The sequence below is a fragment of the Meriones unguiculatus genome, chromosome 17 (assembly GCF_030254825.1).
Source record: "Meriones unguiculatus strain TT.TT164.6M chromosome 17, Bangor_MerUng_6.1, whole genome shotgun sequence".
NCBI classification, from domain to species: Eukaryota; Metazoa; Chordata; class Mammalia; order Rodentia; family Muridae; genus Meriones; species Meriones unguiculatus.
The window spans coordinates 40,023,430-40,046,303 of NC_083364.1; the positions used below are offsets into that span (position 1 = coordinate 40,023,430).

General features: G+C 41.3%; 2 protein-coding genes across 5 annotated transcripts in view; both read left to right on the top strand.

Moving 5' to 3' along the window:
- The window catches only part of Iqcb1 (IQ motif containing B1), a 46,591-nt gene extending 38,837 nt beyond the window's left edge, over positions 1-7,754 (top strand). Inside the window, exons 13-15 of the mRNA XM_060370345.1 lie at positions 1,872-2,003; positions 6,265-6,421; positions 7,225-7,754. Of these exons, the coding sequence (XP_060226328.1) occupies positions 1,872-2,003; positions 6,265-6,421; positions 7,225-7,454 (519 nt within the window). The 3' untranslated portion in view covers positions 7,455-7,754. The remainder of the gene's footprint in view (positions 1-1,871; positions 2,004-6,264; positions 6,422-7,224) is intronic.
- A 5,282-nt stretch (positions 7,755-13,036) lies between these two features.
- The window catches only part of Golgb1 (golgin B1), a 55,195-nt gene continuing 45,357 nt past the window's right edge, over positions 13,037-22,874 (top strand). For all 4 annotated transcript variants that reach the window (XM_060370349.1, XM_060370350.1, XM_060370351.1 and 1 more), the window contains exons 1-3: positions 13,037-13,182; positions 21,181-21,281; positions 22,610-22,762. In XM_060370349.1, coding sequence (XP_060226332.1) covers positions 21,189-21,281; positions 22,610-22,762 — 246 coding nt within the window. In that variant the 5' untranslated portion in view covers positions 13,037-13,182; positions 21,181-21,188. The remainder of the gene's footprint in view (positions 13,183-21,180; positions 21,282-22,609; positions 22,763-22,874) is intronic.

Consider the following 22,874-nt stretch of genomic DNA (forward strand, 5'->3'; position numbering starts at 1 on the left):
CTACCTCTGAGGTACATCCTGAGCATTAAGTTCTCTATTTCTATCAAGCAACTTTCCTCATATTCAATGACATTTGCCTTTGTCTGATATGGCTGAGCACTAAAAGGCTGATTAGAAGTTCTGAGCTGCTGTAGAGGGCTCATCTACTGTGCACTTCAACACAGGGCTAATGAAGCATGTTTTGTTTGGCTACTTCAATGTTAGTAAACTTTGACTTTATTGATTGACTATTCAGATTTCATAAAGAAAATGCTTCCACTCTACTATTTGCAGTTATAAGCTTAAAGGCTGAGAAGACAGGTGTTTGGGTGGATGTTTTGAGTATTAAAATGTCCCTTAACACTCATTTTTAGTATGGTGCTTGACCCCACAAAATAGAGACTCTTTACTTTTCAGTGTTCTGTTTGGAGAAACTCTCTTACCCATCCTTCTCTCTCATTGGCCATGGCTTGCCAATCAGTGCCTTTAAAACAGTATATAATATTGATAAAAATAAAATCATGGGAGAAAAATGAAGAATTGCAAAGAATAATTTCATATTTATACCAAAATTATATGTCTATTATTAAAGATTTGAGAAATAACATTCAGAAAACTTGCTTTGAGCAGTAGTCTCATATCTTAAAGTTTTAAAATATTTTATCATTACCATGCCTATTTTTATAAATATTATCTTTTTATATTTGTAAGACATGTAAAATTGGGGACCTTAGTTTTTTAGAGTCCTACGGAAACCAGTAGTTTGCCCAGAATATTAATAGAGTTTATAAGAAATGAGGATTGAGACTATAACTTAATGGTTATTTCCTTTTATATACTCATTTCTTAGTTCAGAAATAAATATGAGTGCTTCTATGAACTCACAGAGGCTATGGCAGTACTCATGGGACCTAGACAGGTTAAAGCCAGATGAGGTCCCAGAATTGAGAGTAGAAAATTAACATGGGCACCATCCCTAACCAAGGAACTAGTTGGAATTGATACCTGCTGGTAAAGGGAAACTCAGTTTGTTCCAAAAGAGTGTCCCTGAGTATATTAACCATACTCCAGGACAAACCCCATGCCCAACACAAATTGTTTCTATTTATTTGTGTGCGTATATGGGGGGGGCTCTGTTTATTTACTTACTTATTGTTTTGTTTTGTCTTACTGGATTTTTATCTGGGTTTTCTTTTTTTAAGAAAGAATGAGAACAGTATATAGGTAGGGAGGTGGAGAGAATCTAGGAGGTGGAAGCAGGAGGACCAGAAAGGGTCATTTTTTGCTACATTGTTACTTCAAGGCTTGCCTAACCTATGTGATGCCTGGCAAACCAAAACCAAAAGTGATAGTAATATTTGGGTAGATCCTTAAAAACCAATTAAAGTGGAAGAGTATACAGACAGTCCTACCCTACCATGATGAGAAAGTGATGTGTGCTTAGTAGAAACCAGACTGTGATGGTAGAAGTATTAACCATAATTGCAACTTATCAGTATTTTCAACTTAAAATGAATTTATTGGGAAATATCTTTTTTAGAAGTAAGGGTGATCTTTCAGTTAAAAAGTCACTATATTGCTGGGCTGTGATAGTGCACACCTTTGATCCCAGCACTTGGGAGACAGGGGCAGGCGGATCTCTGAGGTCGAGGCCAGCCTGGTCTACAGATTGAGTTCCAGGACACACAGAAACCCTGTCTTGAAAACAAAACAAGACAAAAAAAAAAAAAAAAATCAGTCACTATATTTCTTTACTTTGTCACAGGCTCATTCCCTTCTTCATATGTACTCAATTATCTAATGCAACAGTAGGAATACTAACATAGATTGCAAAAAGTTCTATTAAAGGGAACAGAATCAAAAGCTCTTTCTTTTCCCCCTACCTTACTCAGGTCCTTAAATTCCTAGCAAAGTGCCGTAAGAAAAAGAAACTATTTGCCCCTTGGCATGGACTTGAAGAACTCACTGATACACGCAGAGCTGAACTAAAACAACAAGTGGATGACTATGTCAAAAGACATCCGGTATGTAGGTTTCTGTGCTGAAGTACACATTACATTAATCCATTGCATGGTAGTGTTCCATATGTATGTTAACATTTAATGTTCAGTGCAAGTTCAGTGGAGTGAGTAGACTTTACAGGATCCAATTCAGTTTGTGGTAAATGGGGACCTGACTTAAAATCAGTTATTTCCTGTACTATGTCAGCAAATATTGCTTCTTTTATAATAGTACAGTAAAGTTGTGTTTTAACTTTTCTAATAAGAATGTTAGTTGTCATTTCTAACATGAACTCAATGACTGGCTCTTTGACCTCCCCACCTCCCAAGGGAGGAGCAGTACTGTTAGGCCACAGAGGAAGGCTTTGCAGCCAGTCCAGAAAATACCTGACAAAAGTGAGTCATATGAAAGGGGAGGAGGTCCTCCCCTATTAGTGGACTTGGAAAGGGGCAGGGAGGAGATGAGGGAGGGAGGGTGGGATTGGGGAGGGAGGGTGGGATTGGGGAGGGAAGGAGGGATACAGCTGGGATACAGAATTAACAAAATGTAACTAATGAGAAAAATAAAATTATGGAAAAAAAAAGAAAAAAGAAAAAAAAAGAATGTTAGTTGTCAATCAGTGAATATTCATTCTTACATTCATATGCTCAAACACATGCATAAGATCTTATATTTACTAGTCTGTTAATAAACCTCCAAGACCTAGTAAGACAGATCTTCCAAGGAAGACATACAGGTAACAAACACATGAAAGGTACAACAACACTCATTAGAGGAAATGCAAATTAAAATCACAATAAGGTAATCTACAGCGGTTAGAATAGCTAGATTTTTTTTTTTCCCCAAGACAGGGTTTCTCTCTGTACCCTTGGTTGTCTGGGAACTCACTCTGTAGATCAGGCTCCCTAGAACTCACAGACATCCATCTGCCTCTGCCTACAGGGTGCTGAGATTAAAGGCACATGCCACCACTGCCTTGCTAAAATGGCTAGATCTTAAAAGATTAAAACTCTTTAAGTATGGTGCCTGCTTTTAATCCTAGCACTCAGGAGGCAGAGGTAGATGGATATCTGAGTTCAAGGCCAGCCTAGTCTACTGATACAGCTAAAGAAACTCCATTTTATCCATCTTAGTACCCCCAGCTGCTTGTCTCTGACTCTAGTCCCTGGAAGATAAGTTCCTAGTAGCTTCAGTTCAGTGACCCCACACACACACCCAAAATGTACAGCCGTGACTACCTACTTGTTATGACTGCTTCTTTGCTTCTGTAACTTGCTTATGCAGATACCTAAATACTGTTTTGAGTTTCTATAAATACTTAACCTGGCAGAATAGAACAGTTTTGACTTGCTTGAAGGTCTTTGTGTGGTGTTTCCTCTTTAAAAGTCCTTCCCCATATTCCTCTTCCTTGGCAATTTCAAATTTGGGTCAGAGATTATTCATCCTGCTATCAGCTAGTCAATTTTTAAATATTACTCTAAGTATTGGCAAGCAAATAGAAGAAATGTGATTGCTCAGATTCTCATAAGAATATAAAAGTAATTTGGTAGTTGCCTAAACAGATATGTATCAGGCTGGAATGATGGTTTGGAGGTTAAGAATACTTTCTGCCCTTTCAGTGGAACCCAGTTAGGATCCCAACACATGCTGGGTAGGATATGGAGAAAGGGAAATCCTCCTTCATTGCTGGTGGGAATGTAAACTTATACAACCACTCTAGAAATCAATCTGGCACTTTCTCAGACAGTGAGGAATAGTGCTTCCTCAAGATCCAGCTATACCACTGCTAGGCATATACCCAAAAGACGCTCAAGTACACAGTAAGGACATTTGCTCAGCCATGTTTGTAGCAGCTTTATTTATACTAGCCAGAAGCTGGAAATAACCCAGATGCCCCTCAATTGAGGAATGGATACAGAAATTGTGGTATGTCTAAACAATGGAATATAACTCAGCAATAAAAAACAAGGAAATGATGAAATTTGCGGGTAAATGGTGGGAACTGCACATATCATCCTGAGTGAGGTATCCCAGAAGCAGAAAGACACACAGGGTATATACTCACTCATAAGTGGATATTAGACATATAATATAGGATAAACCTATTAAAATCTGTACACCTAAAGAAACTAATCAAGAAGGAGGACTCTGGCTAAATGCTCAATCCCTATTCAGAAAGGCAAAGAGGATGGACATCAGAAGAAGGAGAAAACAGGGAACAGGACAGGAGCCTGCCACAGAGGGCCTTTGAAAGGCTCTACCCTGCAGGGTATCAAAGCAGATGCTGAGACTTATGGCCAACCTTTTGCAGAGTGCAGGGAATCTTATGAAATAAGTGGGAAATAGTAAGACCAATTCTCCACAAGGAGAGCAATTGAATAAAAAAATCTGAGCACAGGGGTCTTTTCTGAGATTGATACTCCAACCAAGGACCCCTGTATAGATGTAGCCCATGGCAGTTCAGTGTCCAAGTGGGTTCCATCATAATGGGAACAGGGACTGTCTCTTGGCATGAACTGATTGGCCTGCTCTTTGATCACCTCCCCCTGAGTGGGGAGCAGCCTTACCAGGCCACAGAAGATGACAATGCAGCCACTCCTGATGAGACCTGATAGACTAAGATCAGAAGGAAGGAGAGGGGGACCTCCCCTATCAGTGGATTTGGGGAGGGGCATTCGTGGAAAAGGTGGAGAGAGGGTGGGATTAGGAGGGGAGGAGGGAGGGGACTACGGGGGGATACAAAGTGAATAAAGTGAAATTAATAAAAATTAAAATAAAAAAAATATTTAAAACTGTGAGCTGGTTAGTAGTCCTACAGTGTCCTCTGTAGGTCCAACTGTTGTTGGACCTCTGTGGATACAAAAATTTAGAGGTGCTCATGTTCCTCTTATCAAATGGTATATGTTCCATGTAATCTATGTATATCCTTGTGTATACTCTAAACCACCTCTAGATTACTTACATTCCCTAATCCAAGGTAATGACTGTTTTAATTGTTGTTTGACTGTACCTTTTAGGAAATTTTGTGCATGTATGAATTTAGCTTATATGAATATTTTCTAGTACTTTGATTCTTTAGATGAATATGAGTATAGATTTTATACATATGGAAGATGGTTGTAATTCTGATGAATACTGAGTTTGTTGTTTTTGAAGTGTTGCTTTGGCCACATTCTAGTACACTGTGAGAAGATCTGTGGCTGAAATGGAAGTCATTAACTGGAACAGAACTACATCAGTATTTGATAAAGCTGTGGTGTCAGACATGTTATCAGCTAAATGGCTAAGATTATTTCATTTCTACCCGAGTTAGTCACTAATTTCCCCTTTAAGTTCCGTGAGTAGCATAAAGGATAGAGTCTTTTAGCTGATTTTGTCCCTTGTTCTGTGAAACCAGAACCAGTTATAACACTGTGATATAGATGCATTTGGAGTAGGGATGGAATCAGAAATAAAATAGTATTTCAAATGAGGCCCAAAACAAAAGGAGTTGGCTCTTCTCCTCTTCTAGACTAGTGACTTAACTAAACCATTTATAATTTTCATGGTGGTCTTCTAATCTCAGGCTCTCATTACTTATCGTATCTTTGAAGAATGATGTGTGGAAGCATACCAAAAACAAAACAAACAAACAAACAAACAAAAAAACCAAAAACTTGGGCCTAGAGAGATAGCTCAATGCTTTAGAACATTGGTTCCAGGTTCAGTTCCTAGCACTAACATGGCGACTCAAACTATCTATAACTCCAGTTCCAAAGGATCTGACATCCTTTTCTAGCCTCTCAAGATACACATGTGGTGCACATTCATACATGCAGGTAAAACTCATACATACAAAATAAAAGCTAAAAAATAATTTAAAAAGAGGAACTTGCCCACCTACATTGTTTTATAAAATTGGGATATAGGAAATTGTTATTGTTTAAATTCTGATTGGTTTGAATGGCTACTTTTTTGTTTCTGTTATGGGTTTGTTTGCTTGCTTCTAGGTTTTTTTGTTGTTTTGTTTTGTTTGAGACAAGGTGTCACTATATAGCCCAGACTGGCCCTGTACTCATGATTGTCCTGCCTCTGTTGAGATTACAGGCATGACTACACCCAACTAAAGCTATTTTTAAAGATAGCTTAATACTTGCACCAGAGTGTAAGGTAAGTAAGAGCTGTAAGATTCTATTGATAAAATAAGAGATGACTAAGAATTCTAGAAACTCTACTATGGTGGTTAGGTGAAGCATATTTTGATATATATGTTCTTATGACAAGCTTTCTGTCATGTGTTTTCAGGGCTCTCAGATGTCAGATGTGGCCAGCAGAGAGCTCCATGCACAAGCACAAGAACAACTTCAGCATTATTTTATGGGAAGGGCCATAGAAGAAAGAGCTGAGCAACATAGAGAAGCTCTGATGGCTCAGATCAACACCAATATTGAACAGTTGATGAGTATGCTCTGCCTCTATTTTTGTTTCATGAAAGGAATACCCCATGCAAGAGATGTGGCATCCAAAATCTTTACAAGGAAAATTTACTAAAAGTCTTATCCCAGCCCTCAGGAAATCTTACATCATCCAGTTTTCAATGATATAGGCTATGGAGCTTCTATTTGTGTTTGTTATCAATTCAAATAGTTCAACTCCAGAAAAATTACTAATTCAAAAGATGATGTGTCCTTCTAGCCACATTCTACCAAAAGCCTTTTTAAAGTTTTTCATATTTTAGAAGTAGATGGTGACAGTAGTTACAGTGAAAAATGCACTTGTACAACATAACTTTTAATGAAATGCTTTCACCAAAGTTTCTGTCTCTAAGCTATCTAACACAATTTATTGTCTTTTATTCTTTTAAGCCTAAAAGCTGCCAGGGAATTGGGGTTGTTGTTGACACTCAACAACTGCAACAAGTTTTTTATTGTTTTGGTTTAGTTTGGTTTTTTTTGAAACAAGGTTTCTCTGTGTAGCCCTGGCTGTCCTGGATTCACTTTGTAGACCAGGCTGGCCTCAAACTCACAGAGATCCACCTGTCTCTGCCTCCTGAGTGCTGGGTTTAAAGGCATATGTCACAGCACCAGACTCATAACTGTAACTTTTGACTAAACAAGAAACTTACCTTTATAGTTAAGCAGTGACAGCACGTTCAGAGTCATAACTCTACCCTGTCCTGACTGTAGTTGGGCTCCAGCTTTGCTATTTCCAAGTTGCTGTTTGCCTCATACTTCTGCTAACCAGTTTACTTTCTGTTTGTTACAGAGGCACCAAGTCTGAAGGAGGCAGAAGGAAAGGAACCTGAACACTTCCTAAGTAGATCGAGGCCTGTGGCAGCCAAGGCCAAACAGGCCCATCTCACCACCCTGAAGCACATTCAAGCACCCTGGTGGAAGAAGCTTGGAGAAGAACCAGGCGATGAGATTGATGTTCCAAAGGATGAGCTTAGTATAGAATTAGGAACTTTATTTATTGGTGGAATCAAACCCCCCTAGAGAGTTACCATGAAAGCTGGCAATCTTAAATTTTAGGAGATTGTTAGTTTTGTCCCTGGCATGCTGGAAGATTAGGGCTATGCCAGTGACTCTCTAAAGGATCTTCATGAGACACTTGAAAGCAAAAAGCAGAACATTGCCTACCTCACTCTCAGTTCTTTCCCTTTCTCTATACCCTGTCTCTAGTCAAAGTTGTGGGCTTTTATTGTGAGAACTCAGTGTGAAATTCTATTATTGTTGACATGAAATATCGTTGTTGTTGTTGTTGTTAGTTTTAATAAATATTGTGTTTATGAAAAACTTGTCAGGAATCTTTCAAGTTTTATAGTAGTTTTTTAAAAATGAAAATCCCAACTGTTTTACCAATAAAGACTCAGGCACCAGATGCTGCGGTGCTAGCTCAGAGAGGCAAACAAAGCACCCAGCTGACCTTCCTTCTCAGTTCAGGTCTGGATGGAAAAAAAACAAAAGGCAAAAGGCTCACTAGCTCAGCTGACAGTGCAGGAGCAAAAGGCCCAAAAACCCAAGGCCAAAGGCTTGCTAGCTCGGGGCCCAAAAAGCCAGAGTTTGTGCTAAAAACCTTTTCTATTTCTCCATGCTGTCATAACTACCCCTGAAGTCAAAATCCCTCCCACTTTTTAATCCCTGTCATCTGGTTTCTTGCTCTGCCTCTTGGGTTAACTTTATTAAATCCTGTGTACAGAAAGCTTTGGATTAAAGGTGTGTGCAGGGCTGAGTGAACCACACCATAATCACAGGTTTACAATAAACAGAGTTCTTGGAGTGAAGGTGTGTGATTAGACTCAACCACACCAAACAAGATCAGGGTTCACAGTTTTGGAGTTCACAATGGGATCAAATATCCTGAAACATTTTACATTTGTTATTCAGAGTTTCCATTATTATTACTATTGTCATTATTACATACATGTATATATGCTGTAATATATATATATTATATGATATATATATATCATATAATGTAATAATATTGGGAGTTTTTTGAGACTGGGTTTTTTTGTGTAGCCCTAGCTGTCTTGGAACTCTGTAGAGCAGGCTGGTCTTGCATTCAGGAGATCCACCTACCTGCCTTTGCCTCAAGAGTGCTGGGACTAAGGGCATGTGCTACCCCACCATCACCACCACAGAAACTACCTTTATGTTTTTGATCATGACAAAGTTTAGACAAAGAGGGCTGGAGAAATGGCTCAGCAATTAATAGTACTGTCTACTCTTTCAGAGGTCCTGAGTTCAATTCCCAAAAACCACATGGTGTCTCACAAACATCTACACTACAATCTGATGTCCTCTTCTGGCATGTAGGTGTACATGCAGGTAGAGCACTCATAAACAAAATAAACACATATTTAAGAAAAAAACAAAGTTTAGAAAAAGAAGTGCTGAATTAAAGGACGCTTCCTTGTCTGGAAAACAGGTTATAGTTTTTATATTGTAGGAAAAATCGTCCATTTTTTTTTTAAAGAAAACGTCTCGCTATGTAGTGCTAGGTGGCCTGGAATTCAATAGACCTAACAGAGATCTACATGCTTCTTAGCAGTGCAGGTATTTGAGGCACATGCTACCATGTCTGGCCATTGAATTTGTGTATTCCCTTTTAGAAATGATGCAATGGAAAACACATTCAATTACTGTTTTTTATTTTTCTTTGAATGTAAGTGTGTATGTGCAGAGCTTGAGTTAAAGGCAGCTATGAGGCACCAGACATTGGTACTGGAACCCAACAGGTCCTCAACAAGAGCAAGTATTCTTAACTACTGAGCCATCTCCCCAGCCCTCAAATACTGCTTTTCAATGAAATAGCATTTAATTAGCCATTTTTTCCTAACCTATAAGTGATTCATTGGTACAGATTATACTTGTGGTAAATATGGTATACACTTTTCTTACATATATGAAATATATGCAGTGTATATAACAAATATTTGAGTAAATGTTAAGTGGAAGATTATATATATATATATATATATATATATATATATATATATATATGGATGACACAAAGGGTGTAGGAAAGTTTTGGGATGTCTATTTGGCATAGAAGATAAGGAAGGGCCTTGAGAAAACTGTTAAGGGGAGAGAGAATGGGTAACAGTCACTGAGAAGAGAGACCATTTCTTTTTTTTACTTCTTTGTTTTGACAGTTTATACATATATGCAATACATTTTTGATCAGGAATACTCTTATCTCCCTCTCAGTTCCTCTAGAGAAGTCTCCCAGCAACCCCCTCTATGTTCATGTCTTAAAAAATAATAACACATCCAGTTTAATTAGGGTTGCTTGCATGTGCATATATCAGGGATTATTTACTGAAGAGTAAATGGGCAACTTACTAGAGGTGACATAATTGAAAAACAAAAGCAAAAACCTCCCTTAACAGGCATTAACTACCAGTATCTAGGAGTGGTACCTCATGTGCCCCTCCATCCATGCAGGGATATTGGCAGGCTTCATTTTATGCAATCTTATGCACGTTACTAAAGCTACTGGTTAACTCATGAGTGCAACAGCCATGTCATGTCCTGGGGGCAACATTTCAAGGCACTCCACCCTTTCTTCCTCCTCTTCTGTGATGTATTCTAAGCCATGAGGGTGGGAAGTGACACAGATGTCCTCAAGGCTACTTGATGGTCCCTTATTTTTAGTCCTTTGACTAGTTAAGATGCGGAATGCTATGCCTTAAAGATGGAGCTGGTTTCCGCCTTCCACCTTCCCGATGGTGAGTGCTCTCTGTCACGAACAACTCCACATTTGGCTAAGGCCGAGGATCTGGCTTGCTTCCATGTATGTGGACCTATCTGCATTGCCCCCGTGGCACGCCTGGGTTGGCTACCCAGAGGCTATTTAAGCTGTGGGCTGGCTTTCCCCGGGGTCCGAGGATTGTTCAATGTTCCTGAATAAACTGCATTGAAAAAAAAAAAAATTTCTGTATTCACCTTTGGTCATTGCAAAAAGAAGCATCACTAATCAAGGCAGTGTGAACACCTGCCCATTCAGCAAAACAACAGTAGGAAGTTCCTTCTTAGTGTCATTGACCTTTGGGCTTTTGGACAGATTAGCAGATATGAACTACCTTTTCTAGAGCATGCCTGAAATCCAACCAGAAAGGAGTTGGTAACCCCCAAAACATGCCATTATTGTGTGGCAGGCCAGTATTGTAGAATGCAGGGTCCACTGTTGATGGTCCTTCTCCCAAGGGTCCAGCCCATGGGTGAGGATGGGATCTAGGCCAAAGGGGTGAGAGATGTAGTCATCATGCAGACACTGATGTAAAGGAGCCACCTGGCTTGACTAATTAAGACCCTCTGCTGTCTTTTTCTTTAGAGGATCTTGTGACCAGCGGTCATGGGGAGTTAAACTGCATATAAACTGTATATATAGAATTAAACTGTATATAGAGAGAGCCTCAAATAGCAAGACTACCAGCCTAGAAGTTCAAGAATTAAAGTGTATATAGAGAATAGCAAGGCTAACAGCCTGAAAGATGAAGCATTAAAAGTACAGAAGCTCCAGACATCAGCTAGCTATCGCCCATGCTGAGACCACCTTGGTTCACCCAAGGTGGAGAGCTGGTCTCCAGCACTCCTCCACACATCTCTAACCCTGAACCTAAACCTTCTCCACCCCCTCTATTCCTTCTCTAATATTACATGTGTGCGGCCGGGTAGAACACTTTTGCCCTCAGCGTTTCCTCACTATACTTTTAATTGGGGAAATGGTCATCCTTTTAAAAAATAATTATCATTGTGTGAGTATGATGTGTGTATATGACTTCCACAGCACACGTAGAGGGCAGAGGACAACTTTGTTTTTTTCCCTTTCACCTTCACTTAGATTCCAGGATTGGTTCGAATTCAGATCATCACATTTGTATGGGAAAAGGTTTACCTCTGAAACCATTTCATGGGCCCATCTCATGGTCATTCTTCTGAGCGACATCTGAGTGATGCAAACTTCGGTGGTTTCAGAATAACATCCAAATATCAAATACAATTTTATATAGGCAACATGCCCCTTGTCTCTCAGTTCATATAACCATCATCCATTGTCTCAGGCAGTCCACACATGAGGCTGCCTCTACCCCCACTACTATTTACTTTCATTTTGTCAGTTCCTAATTATTTGCTTTTGAGAGCGACACAGAGACACAGACCGACTCAGCAGTCCTGGCTGACTTGGAATGGCCATCCACAGACCAAAATGGTTTCAAACTCCGAGATCTGCCTGCCTCTGTCTCCCTAGTGTTGAGATTAAAGGCCTGCTGGGATTAAAGTAATATGCCACCACACCTGGAAAATTCCTCATTTTTTTTTTTTTTTACTCCCTCAACCTCTTAGAACCAATGTGCTGCAGTTGTTGAATTGCATCTTAAATCATCTCTACTCCATTTCTGAAGGAGCTTTAAAAAGCTCAGCTCAGCTTTCATCTTTTCACATTTCCCTTGTATTTACTGCCATTTTCTGTGAATGACCAGTCTAGATTCATCCAAGAGAAGGTGAGGCCACACCTACTAAATAATTTCCTAACTTCTTCTATAAGGAGATGTCATTATTGCTTCAAGGGACACTGAGTACTCTACTGTATACTATTCTGGGACTTGGGATACAACTAAGATCAAAAGAGAAAAAAAACCTCAGGATTTCTTATAATTAATAAACTAGTGACAAATCTGTTATGTTAGGTAGTAAAAGACATAGTAAATATAGGATCTACAATGTTAAATGAGAGCTTTTTGGGCCTCAAAAAGATGATTGTTTGATCATTAGGATGAGATTGCAAATACAGGGGGCTGAATGCTTGGTGTTCCACGAGGTTCAGTAATTCCTATTAACATTCTTTTGAAGAATGTCTGAATCATTAGGAATTGTCTGGGTTTCTGCCCCTTCCGTCCCCCTTTAGGGTGAAGGAGCGCTTGACGAGTGTTTTCTGTCTCTTTTTAGGCTCCTCACTGACTCATCAAAGAGCTTGAGCCCTTAAATCCCAGTTTGCTTATCCCCGCTGAAGCGCCACTTCCCAAGGAGCACTTTACAACGTCAGGTTGTAGTCTAAATTGCTAAAAAAAAAAAAAAAAAAAAAAAAAGTTACTAAATTGCAGTTTGTCTTTGGCTAGTCATAGCTGTGGTTCTCTTTTTTTTTTTTTCATCACAAAGCAAAATTGCCGTACTAAATCAAGTTTCAGGCTCTACCCCAGGCTGGTTCTCCCACACATCCCAACACTAGCTGGTGCCCTAGAATCCAAGTATCCTCAGAAGCCTAGGCCACAGTCGCTGGCAGGTGAGAAATTCGGGCGAACCGGAACCTGGAACCCACACAGCAAACACCTGATCTTCGCAGACTACCCATCCTCTCCGGCGTTTCCAGGCCTTCTCGGATCTTCTTCCGGGTCACAGCCCAAGCTATGCTTCCGCCCTGCAGCGCCCTTCTCAGACTCCATTGGCTCGGCCTTTGAGGAAGTGGAGGGCTCGAGGGCCTGGGTTGGTTTCCGTCGTTGCCGACGCGGTTGGTGACGGACAAGGCGTGCCTGGTCTCCATGGCAACGCCCGGTGCGCGGCTCCGATAGGCCGCCGCCTTGATTCTCCCCCGGCTTCCGTCCCACTGCGAGTGGTTGAGTCCCAGGGGCGCGTCGGTGGTGGCGCCGCTCTCGGGCTACCCGAGCTGACGTGGCTTAGGCTGGGCAGAGGGGCGGCCGGAGCTGTCCGCCACGGCCACCTGCAGGTGAGTGGGGTCGGCAGGCTCCGCGGGGAGCTCCGCCCTGGCCCGGCCGCGGGCCTCGGGGACCCGCCGCCCCGCCCCGCCCCTCCACCGTCAGCCGCCCGGCCGAGGTGGTGGCCCGGTGCCCGCCGCCGGTACGCGGTCCCCCGGGGGGCACACACACCCCCTCCCCCAGTCTGTCCGCGGCCGGGGTCGCTCCGGCCCGGGGGGCCCCGGAGACGGGCGAGCTGGTCAGCCCTGCGTGCCCGACCCTGTGCCCGAGCGGCCTGTGGCAGCCAGCCTGGGCACGCAGCCGAGGACGCGGAGGCAGCCTGCCCCAGCTCTGCGCTCGCTCGCTCGGGCCCTCTGCAAACTTAGTGTCCCGGCGGTGGGGGGCGGCACCCGAGCTAGGCACGGGGCAGCCGGGGAGCCCGCTAGTGCTGACGGCTTGGGAGGGTGACCAGGGTGGGACGGCAGGAGTCAGGGTGTTCAGAGGAAGGGGGAACCTGGAGGAAAGAAAGAAAAAAAAAAAAGGTTGGATTGTGTGGAGTGAGTTTGTCGATGCGCAGCAGGAATGCGAACCAGGAGGGAGAGTCCCAGGGCGATGGGGGAAAACATTTGCCCGGTTTATTTAAAGCTCTGCAGTTGGTCCTGGGGGGAGAGGACAGTTTTGAGAGTGGGACAGGCATTTAAAATCACAGATAAACACGTTGAATTTCGGAGATAGTTGGCAGCTCTCCAACCCCTGAAAGTTTCCAGATTTGAGCAAGATGACAGTGGAAGTAGACCCGGGGAAAACTGACAACTCAAAAATTGCAGGGTCTAAAAGTGTACCCAAGTGGTAGAGCTCTTGCCTTCAGGAGGCCCTGGGTGGAAGCGCTGTGTCTTGATTACAGTGTTTACTTCCTTGATCCTGGAAGGACCGTTTGAGGCTTCCTTCTCCACTGCAGTTACGTTTGTTTGACTACTTTAGTAGTCCCTGGACATTTTTAACTGCATACCGTTTTGAGCCTATTCCTTTTAAGTGTGTTTATTTCGTTTTACAGTTATTAAGTATGTTTTATGTTAATTTGGAAAGTGTACGAATACCTCTGAAAATACACCACATTATAAAATACACAGTTATCGCAAATTAAGAGAATTAAATGAAAAATTCAAAAAATCTGGCCCACAAGGTGGGACACTCAGCAGAATTTGAAGATCACATAAAAGGTGCTTCCTTGGTTTCTCAAGACGATTGTGGACATTTCTGAGTCCTACGATTTGGGGAGGCGGGGTTTCCATTCTGCTGTAATAAATTCCTTCCTAAAAGTAATCATCTTTAGAAGGTTTTCTTTTTAGCTTTCTGATTGACTTTTTCAGTTCACCTCTCTTTCCCCGCCCCAGCCCACTTGAATTAAAGAGATATTGCTCCTGCCCTGGTTATAAAATATATCATTAACTTCTCTTGGTTACCTATTAGGAATAAATTATTTGTAAGACATCTCACCGCTGCTCATTACATACGGTCTGTTATTAAAAACCCTGTGATAAAGCAAGCTGGACTGCATAAGACTCCTTGATCCCCTTCAGGGCCGGGATTCAAGCCCAGAGCCTTATGCGTGCTGGGCAAGCATTCCGTTACTAAGCTTCACCCACGGCCCTGTAGTACCCTTTCTTATTTTAGATATTTTAGGGTCAGTTATATGTGCGTTGTTGTTTGTTTGTTTGCTTTGCTTTGGGTTTTCTGAGACAGGGTTTCTCTGTGTAGCCCTGGCTGTCCTAGAACTAGCTCTGTAGACCAGGCTGTCCTTGACCTCATGGAAATCCATCAGCTGCCTCTGCCTCTAGGGTGCTGGGATCAAAGATGTGCGGCACCAACCACCGGGTTCAGTTATATGTGCTTTTGATCAAAGGAAATTCAAAACAGAGGGGTATCGTTTAAAGCACAATTCTATCTGCTTACCTCCATCTCCATTCTCCAGAAATAAGCATTGTAAGTAATTTGTCCCTAAGAAGCATTCTGACCGCCAAAACACATGTGAACACATACTTTGCCCCATGTGAGTCTTAGTGCCTGAAACACAAAGGGCTCAGAAATAAAGCCTTGTGAGTATTCATATGGGAACAGTATAACAGTTCAACACCATGAAATTTTACGTCATGCACAAAGTATTAAAAATCCTATGTAAAATTGCCTTCAGACTCCGTGTATAAAGTATATATGGAATATAAATGATTTTCGTGTTTAAACTTAGGTCCTGTCCCCAAGATGGTTCTTTATATGTGTACAAATATTTCAGAATCTGAAACCAAGAATCTTGACACAGCACATTCAGTTTATATTAAGCGTTTTCAGATGCACATAAAACACTATCCCGCTCTTTCAGGCAGTTAGACAGATTCCCTTGTAGAAATGCAACAAATACAGTTAGCGATCTTCCCTTGATGGGCATTTAGGTTGTTTCCAGTCACGAGCAGCAAACAGTGCTGTAATGGGATCCTTGTACCTGTGTGCACGTCTGTCTGTGTGAGCCTGCTGTGGGAAAATTATGACTTACTTGGGGGCATAATACTATGAATCGTCATTTTAGCTTATGTACTGAGAAAAGGCCACCTACATCACGGTTAACATGTGCCCTCCCACACACACCCCTCTTTTCAACCTGGGTGAAGAATGTGGGGCGAGGAAGTTACTAGAAAACAAGGATGTCTTTTATGTGTCTCCACCAGCCAAGAAGTTTTGTAGAACTGTGTTACTGGACAAATTACTTAAGTTCCTCATGCCTTGGCTTTCTCATCTTAAAATCAGGGATATTGATAGTACCTTCCTGTTAGTGTTTTTGGGTAAAGTGAATTAAACAATGAGATTAAACAGGTTTATGTAAAGGCCTGGAGCATTGCTTATTAGGCACTGCTGGGTGCTTACCATTTATTTCTAAATTAATAAAAACCTCTTTTCCATCATGAGATGTTTTTAAATTTTTTTTCTAATTGTAAAGATATAGCCTAATAGCAAGTGTATTTTTTCTGGTGGTTGAAGCAACGCTGTCCTATTAACTCTTTGGCCTGGTTATGGATCACTTTGAAAATTAAATTTAAACCCCTGAGATGCAATGAAAAAGGCATGATTTTTGATATGAACTGGAGGAGTGGCTCGGTGATGCTCTGTAGGCATTGATTCAGATTTCAAAGCAAGTGACGCAGAAGTATGTACACACAGGCACACTCTTCTGCTATTTGATTATTTTGCTCCTATTCCTGTGTATGTTGTACTGTGTTCTCTATGGTTAGGGATGTATCATCGATTTATAATTCCTAGTGAAACACTACACACCATATACATATTTTTAAAGTAATAATTGTCGGTAAACAGTGAAGGCTCTGAGAAAATAAGCTTTTTAAATTTCTTTGTTCCTATTTTATTTTATTTTATTATTTTATTTTATTTTATTTGTATGGCTTTCTATTGCCTGTATTTGTATTGCTTTCTGTTGTCTAAAGGAGGGTGCCAGATCCCCTGGAACTGGAGTTACAGATGGTTATGAGCCACTGTGTGGGTGCTAAGAATCAGGCCAGGATTTTCTGAAAGAACAGCCTGTGCTCTTAACCACTGAGCCATCCCGCCAGCCCCAGGCTTTTTATTTTAATTCATGGTGCTTCTTCATGGAAGGTCAGGTCTTGTGGCAGGGAAGGTGTGTTGAGCATGGACTTTGAGAGCTTGTTTTTATTTCCCTGTTTTATGGAAGCATGGCCTTCACATGGAGCACTGTTTTAGTCTTCTATCTAGTTTGTGATTCTGGCGCTTGACAAAGTGACAGCAATCACATTTTCTTGTGTGAATTTGTTCCCACAATATTTTCCTGATTTCTGATATTACACTCATATTTGCCATTTGTGTTTTGCAATGAGCCTTATAGAGAAGATAATCATCTCGCTCCATTTAGGGTTCATGCCCTTGGATTCCTAGGCTTTGAGCTATACAAAGCTCTCAGCTGTGTGAAAGATGCCTTTCATTCTTTAGTGTCAGTTACAGAGCCCACTCTTGGATCATGGAATCACATTAGTTATCTTTAACTGGTCCTTGTTGGTAGAGGAAATTCAGAACACGGTTGCCCTGGCAAGACTTCACAGCCAAAGACCTTTCAGGTCTGTGTGATCCGGCTGGAATACAAACAGGCCTTTAATCCAGGAGGCAAAGACAAACATATCTGAGTTCAAGGCCAGCCTGTTACAGAGCAAATTTCAGGTAAAGAGAAGCATAGGTCCATGTGTGATGATACATAACTTTAATCCCAAAGAATGAAGGTAAAGTTAGTTTGCAGAAGGAAGCATCCATGTTTGAGAGTGATGTCTAATTGAGTGACAGAATAGGATGTGCCCAACTCTCACAAAAAGAGAGAGGAAAGAGAAACTACTTAATGGGCAGTGCAGAGAGAAAGGAGGCAGCTTTTACCAGGACAGGTTACAAGTGAAGACCGAAGTAGCCAGAGATGAGAAGGAGCCAGAATATTAGAACAGATGCTGGAGTTAGTTTGAGGCCAAGCAGAGCATCAGAGGCCAAGAGAGAAGCCCCGATTGAATAAGTCAGCTGGGATAGGAGTTTGCGCCAGGACAGCTGAGTTGAACCAGCCATCCCAGAGCTCAGTAAGAACTAGAAAGGTTTATCCTATATTATATGTCTATATGAGTGAGTATATACCGTGTGTCTTTCTGCTTCTGGGACAGCTCACTCAGGATGATCCTTTCCAGGTCCCACCATTTACCTGCAAATTTCATGATTTCCTTATTTTTCATTGCTGAGTAATATTCCATTGTGTAGATATACCACAATTTCTGTATCCATTCTTCAGTTGAGGGGCATCTGGGCTGTTTCCAGCTTCTGGATATAAACCTACTAAAATCTGTACATCTAAAGAAACTAATCAAGAGAGAGGACCCTAACTAAAATGCTCAATCCCCATCCCGAAAGGCAAAGAGGATGGACACCAGAAGAAGAAAACAGGAAACAAGTTAGGGACCTGCCACAGAGGGCCTCTGAAAGGCTCTGCCCTGCAGACTATCAGAGCAGATGCTGAGACTTATAGCCAACTGTTGGGCAGAGTATATGGAATCTTATGTAAGAAGTGGGAAATAGTAAGATCAGGAGAGGACAGGAACTCCACAAGGAGAGCAACAGGACCAGAAAATTTGAACACAGGGGTCTTCCCAGAGACTCATATTCCAACCAAGTACCATGCATGGAGATAAGCTAGAACCCCTGCACAGATGTAGCCCATGGCAGTTCAGTGTCCAAGTAGGTTCCATAGTAATGGGAAGAGGGACTGCCTCTGACATAATCTGATTGGCCTGCTCTTTAATCACCTCCCCCTGAGGGGGGAGCAGCCTTACCAGGCCACAGAAGATGACAATGCAGCCACTCCTGATGAGACCTGATAGACTAAGATCAGAAGGAAGGAGAGGGAGACCTCCCCTATCAGTGGACTTGGGGAGGGGCATGCGTAAAGAAGGGAGAGGGAGGGTGGAAATGGGAGGGGAGGAGGGAAGGGCTTATGGGGGGATACAAAGTGAATAAAGTGTAATTAATAAAAGTTAAATAAAAAAACATAAAAAAAAAAAAAAGAACTAGAAAGGGTGAGTTTATTAAGCCGTAAGTCTCAGAGGTTGAAAACATTCTAGGCCTAGGTTAGATTGTATGGAAAGTAGAAGCTCCTAGGACTAGGCCTATGTTAGCAGAAGGAGGCAGTAATCCTCTGAGACAATTGAAATAGGCAAGTAAAGTTTCTTTTGACCTTGTTATTCTTCATCCTGAGGTGGGGGAACTGACATTGATTTAGGAGTATAATATGGTGACGCTGCTGCTTGCTGAGCCAGAAGGCTCCGTATCGGTGCCTTCTCTGCCATGCCATCCCGTTTGCATCAACCTCTAGATTTTTTTTTTAGTCAGTCCATCTTATTTTCTTTAATGGTAATGTGTAAAGTATTTAAGGATTAGGGCTTTGAGTATGTTCACACGTGCTGCACCCTGATAATGGTTTCTCTGAAGAAGTTATGGCTTAAAAACAGATGAGCAAGATGAGCAATCCTATGCCTGAGATTGCAGCATTTTCCTCCTTACTCCTAAAAGTAGTACTACCACAGTCCAAGTTACTTAGAGAAGTAAGTGTAGGTGTGACAAGCAGGACTGCAATAGAGGAAAGCTGGGGATTGGTTGAGGAATCTGAGCCAAAAGTGAAGGAAAGCAGCCAGCTAGGTAAGTGTTTGTTTATAGGTCAGGGTGTGTAACAGAGCCTGGCTTTATGTCTTGAAACTCCCTTATGAGTGTTAATTAGCCTGAGTTTATTACTACCTACCTTATGCCTGAATCCCAGTATCATGGGCCATATGGACTATACAGATACCAATAAAAACTTCCTTATGGATGCCTCTAAACAATTATTTAACAATTTCTGTTAATTTTTCTTTTAAAAAATGCACTTCTTATTATAAAACAAAACACAGATAAAGAAAACCACACTATAAAACATATATAGTTTCAGCCACATGTGTTGGTACCTAACATTAACCACTACACCTTTAATCCTAGCACTCAGAGGCAGAGGCAGGTGGATTGATGTGAGTTCAAGGCCAGCCTGGTCTACAAAGTGAGTACAGGACAGCCAAAGCTACACAGAGAAACCCTGTCTCGAAAACCCCTGTCACTCTTGCCTTGTATCTTCTCTGCCCCAACACTGAATAACCTGCCACTTCTTCAAGCAGGAGCCTTTTATATACTTGTGTGTTTGATTGGCTTAAATTTTGTTAAAGAATTTGAATCTTTTGTAATGACCATGTGGAATATTGGCCTAAAGTAAGTTGACGTCTCTCATCTTTTTTTCTTCATAATGCTGTATTGCTGCCCTGTGAAATGAGTTGCAAAGGCTCCTCCCATCTTCTGAAAATGTTGTAAACTTAGTATTATTCAATCCTTAATTATTGGTTGCCACCAGTTGAGCTCCCTTAACCTAGATTTTCTCTTTTTCAGAAATTTTGAAATAAAATATAAACTCACTTTCATAGTTGTGTATGTGTGTGTGTGTGTGTGTGTGTGTTTATATAGAGATAGATGTACTCCCACACATTCAGCCAAATGTACTTAGGCTCTCTCTGTTTCTTGAAATTTGATAGCTTGTACCTTCTAAGGAATTGGCTCATTTAGCCTAGTGTTATGAACTTATGGATGTAGGAGTATTTGTGTTTTCTTAGTTCAATTTCCCCTTTCTCTTTTCTCTCTTAATGTATGCCAGATCAGTACCGCTGTTTCATTTTCATTTGTGATGTCAGTAATATAAAAAATACTCATGCTTTATTGTTTTTATTGATCTCTTCTAAGAACTTCTTTTGTTTTAATGGGTTTTTAATTGCTATTTAGTGATTTCTGCCCCAGGTTTTATTTGACTTTTTTTCTGCTGATGTTGCTTTTTGTTTTCTTTTTCTAATTCCTTCCAGTCTTAATATAAAGATCTATAGTCAATTTTGAGCAGCGATTCTTCACTGAAATCACATGGTTTGTCAGAAAAGCTACATGAAAGAATGAGGTTCTGGGAACACATGAAAAGGGAAATTTTGCTGAATCATGGAGTTTAATTGGAAAATCAGAAAAGGATAAATCTGAGAGAAGGAAAACTTAAGGTTTCACTTATAAATGGAACTATGATAACAAGACATTAAAGACAGTCACTAAGATGTACTTGACAATTATGTTCTTGTATTTAAAGATGTATTTAAAGACAATTATGTTCTTGTATTTAAAGTGTTCTTGCACTTTATTTCTCAAATTGATCCTATAGTATGGCACCAGAGCAGGACAGGGTGTGGCTACCCTGTATGTACCACGTGGCTCCACGCTGTATTTAGTGTGTAGCACTGGTACAGTTCTCTTATTTCACATAGATGATATGGGTCCCAGTGTCTAACAGCGTCTGTCTACCCTGTTCATTCTCTAGCAGCTTGTATCTGTGTTGACTGATCCATTGTATTTTTTCTTTTCTGTTTCACCTGCAGAGATGCTAAGCCGCTTGTCCGGATTAGCAAATGTAGTTTTGCATGAACTGTCAGGAGATGACACTGACGGGAACTTGTCGGCTCCCTTAGAAGCTGTGAGTAGCTCTGTTGGTCCAAACAGATGAGCTTACATTCTGTGCCCTTCTGAGGAGAATGACTTAAGGTAGAGGGATGTGAGCAACCTCCCTCGTGCAAAGCAGAAGTGATGATGTGTAAGGAAAAAAATTATGACTCTCTCAGTGTTCCTCTGCTGAGATTGTCAGCCAGAAAGCTGTGGCCGTGGAAACCAAATCTAGATGAGCTTGAAAAGCTCTGTTGTCTCCTTGGCCTGTTTAGGACAATGTCTTAAGAAGTCATTCCCAGGGTGGGATCGGGAGGGGAGGAGAGAGGGGCTTAAGGGGGGATACAAAATGAATAAAGTGTGAATAATAATAATAATAATATAAGTTAAAAAATAAAAAAATAATAACTAAAAAAAATAAAAGTCATCCCCCCTCCCACTCTTCCCCTTCCTCCTCCTTGGGGATATAATTCTGTTCCATGGGAAAGGTGAAAAAGTAAACGGGGAACTGGAACACTGTGTTTGAAAACATCTGTTTACTTCCATAAATTCACTCCCTTCTTTTGAGACAGGGTGTCTCTGTGTAGCCTTGGCTGTCCTGAATTCACTTTGTAGACTAGGCTGGCTTCGAACTCACAGAGATCTGCCTACCTCTGCCTCCTTAAATGCTGGGATTATAGGTGTGACCCGCCTAACCTGGCCAGTTTCCCCTTTCTTGTAGTTTGCATTGTACCTTCCATCCCTTAAGGATCAAAAGAAGTCCATTAGCTTTTTGAAAGGCAAGCAGTGAGCCAAATGGTTAAGGGAAATATTTTTCAATTTTCAAACGACATCTTTTAATTTTTGTTGTTGTTTATTTCATCTGAGATGGGGTCTCATGTGTCCCAGGGTGGCTTCATGCTTGCTACGTAGCTAACCAGAGATGACCATGGTCTCCTGATCTCTCAGCCTCTGCCTTCTGAGTGTTGGGATCATGGGTGTGTGCAGCCTTGCCGGTTGGTGCAGTGCTGGGACCTGAAGTCATGCCTCAGGGTACATGAGTCATTCAGTCTACCAGCTGAGCCACATCCCAGCCCTCAAGTCAGCTTTACTTTTAAGCTTTGGGTTCCTCCACTTAATAGTATGTAATTCTCGCCTCCCTTTATTTAATTTTCCTTTTGATAAAATTAGGGTAGTAATACTTTAGGTTAGACAAGATGCTTACTACATTGTAATACTGAGGATAACTGTTATTGGGTTAGTTAGGACTCAAAAGTTTCTAGAGAGAGGAGTTGGGCAAAGGATGAGGTGAAGTTGTGGGAATTTTCTGAGGGTAGCTAATGCCTTTTCCCTGAACATTTTTCTGTCTTTTCTAAATGCCAGGAATTACCCCAGGCATCTGACATGGAATTGAATAATAGCACACAGGAGGATGTTTTGGAACGCCTGGCTCATGCAGAGAAGTTAGTGGTGGAGCTAAAGGATATTATTAGACAGAAGGATGTTGAACTCCAGCAGAAAGATGAAGATCTGCAGGTATGGCTGTCCGGGTCACTTGCTGAGCGTGTGATAGAGACGGCATTAGCTCAGAGTGTCAGAGAACCTGCTTCTTATTTCTAAGTTTAGCATGCTACGTGGCAGAAGTAAG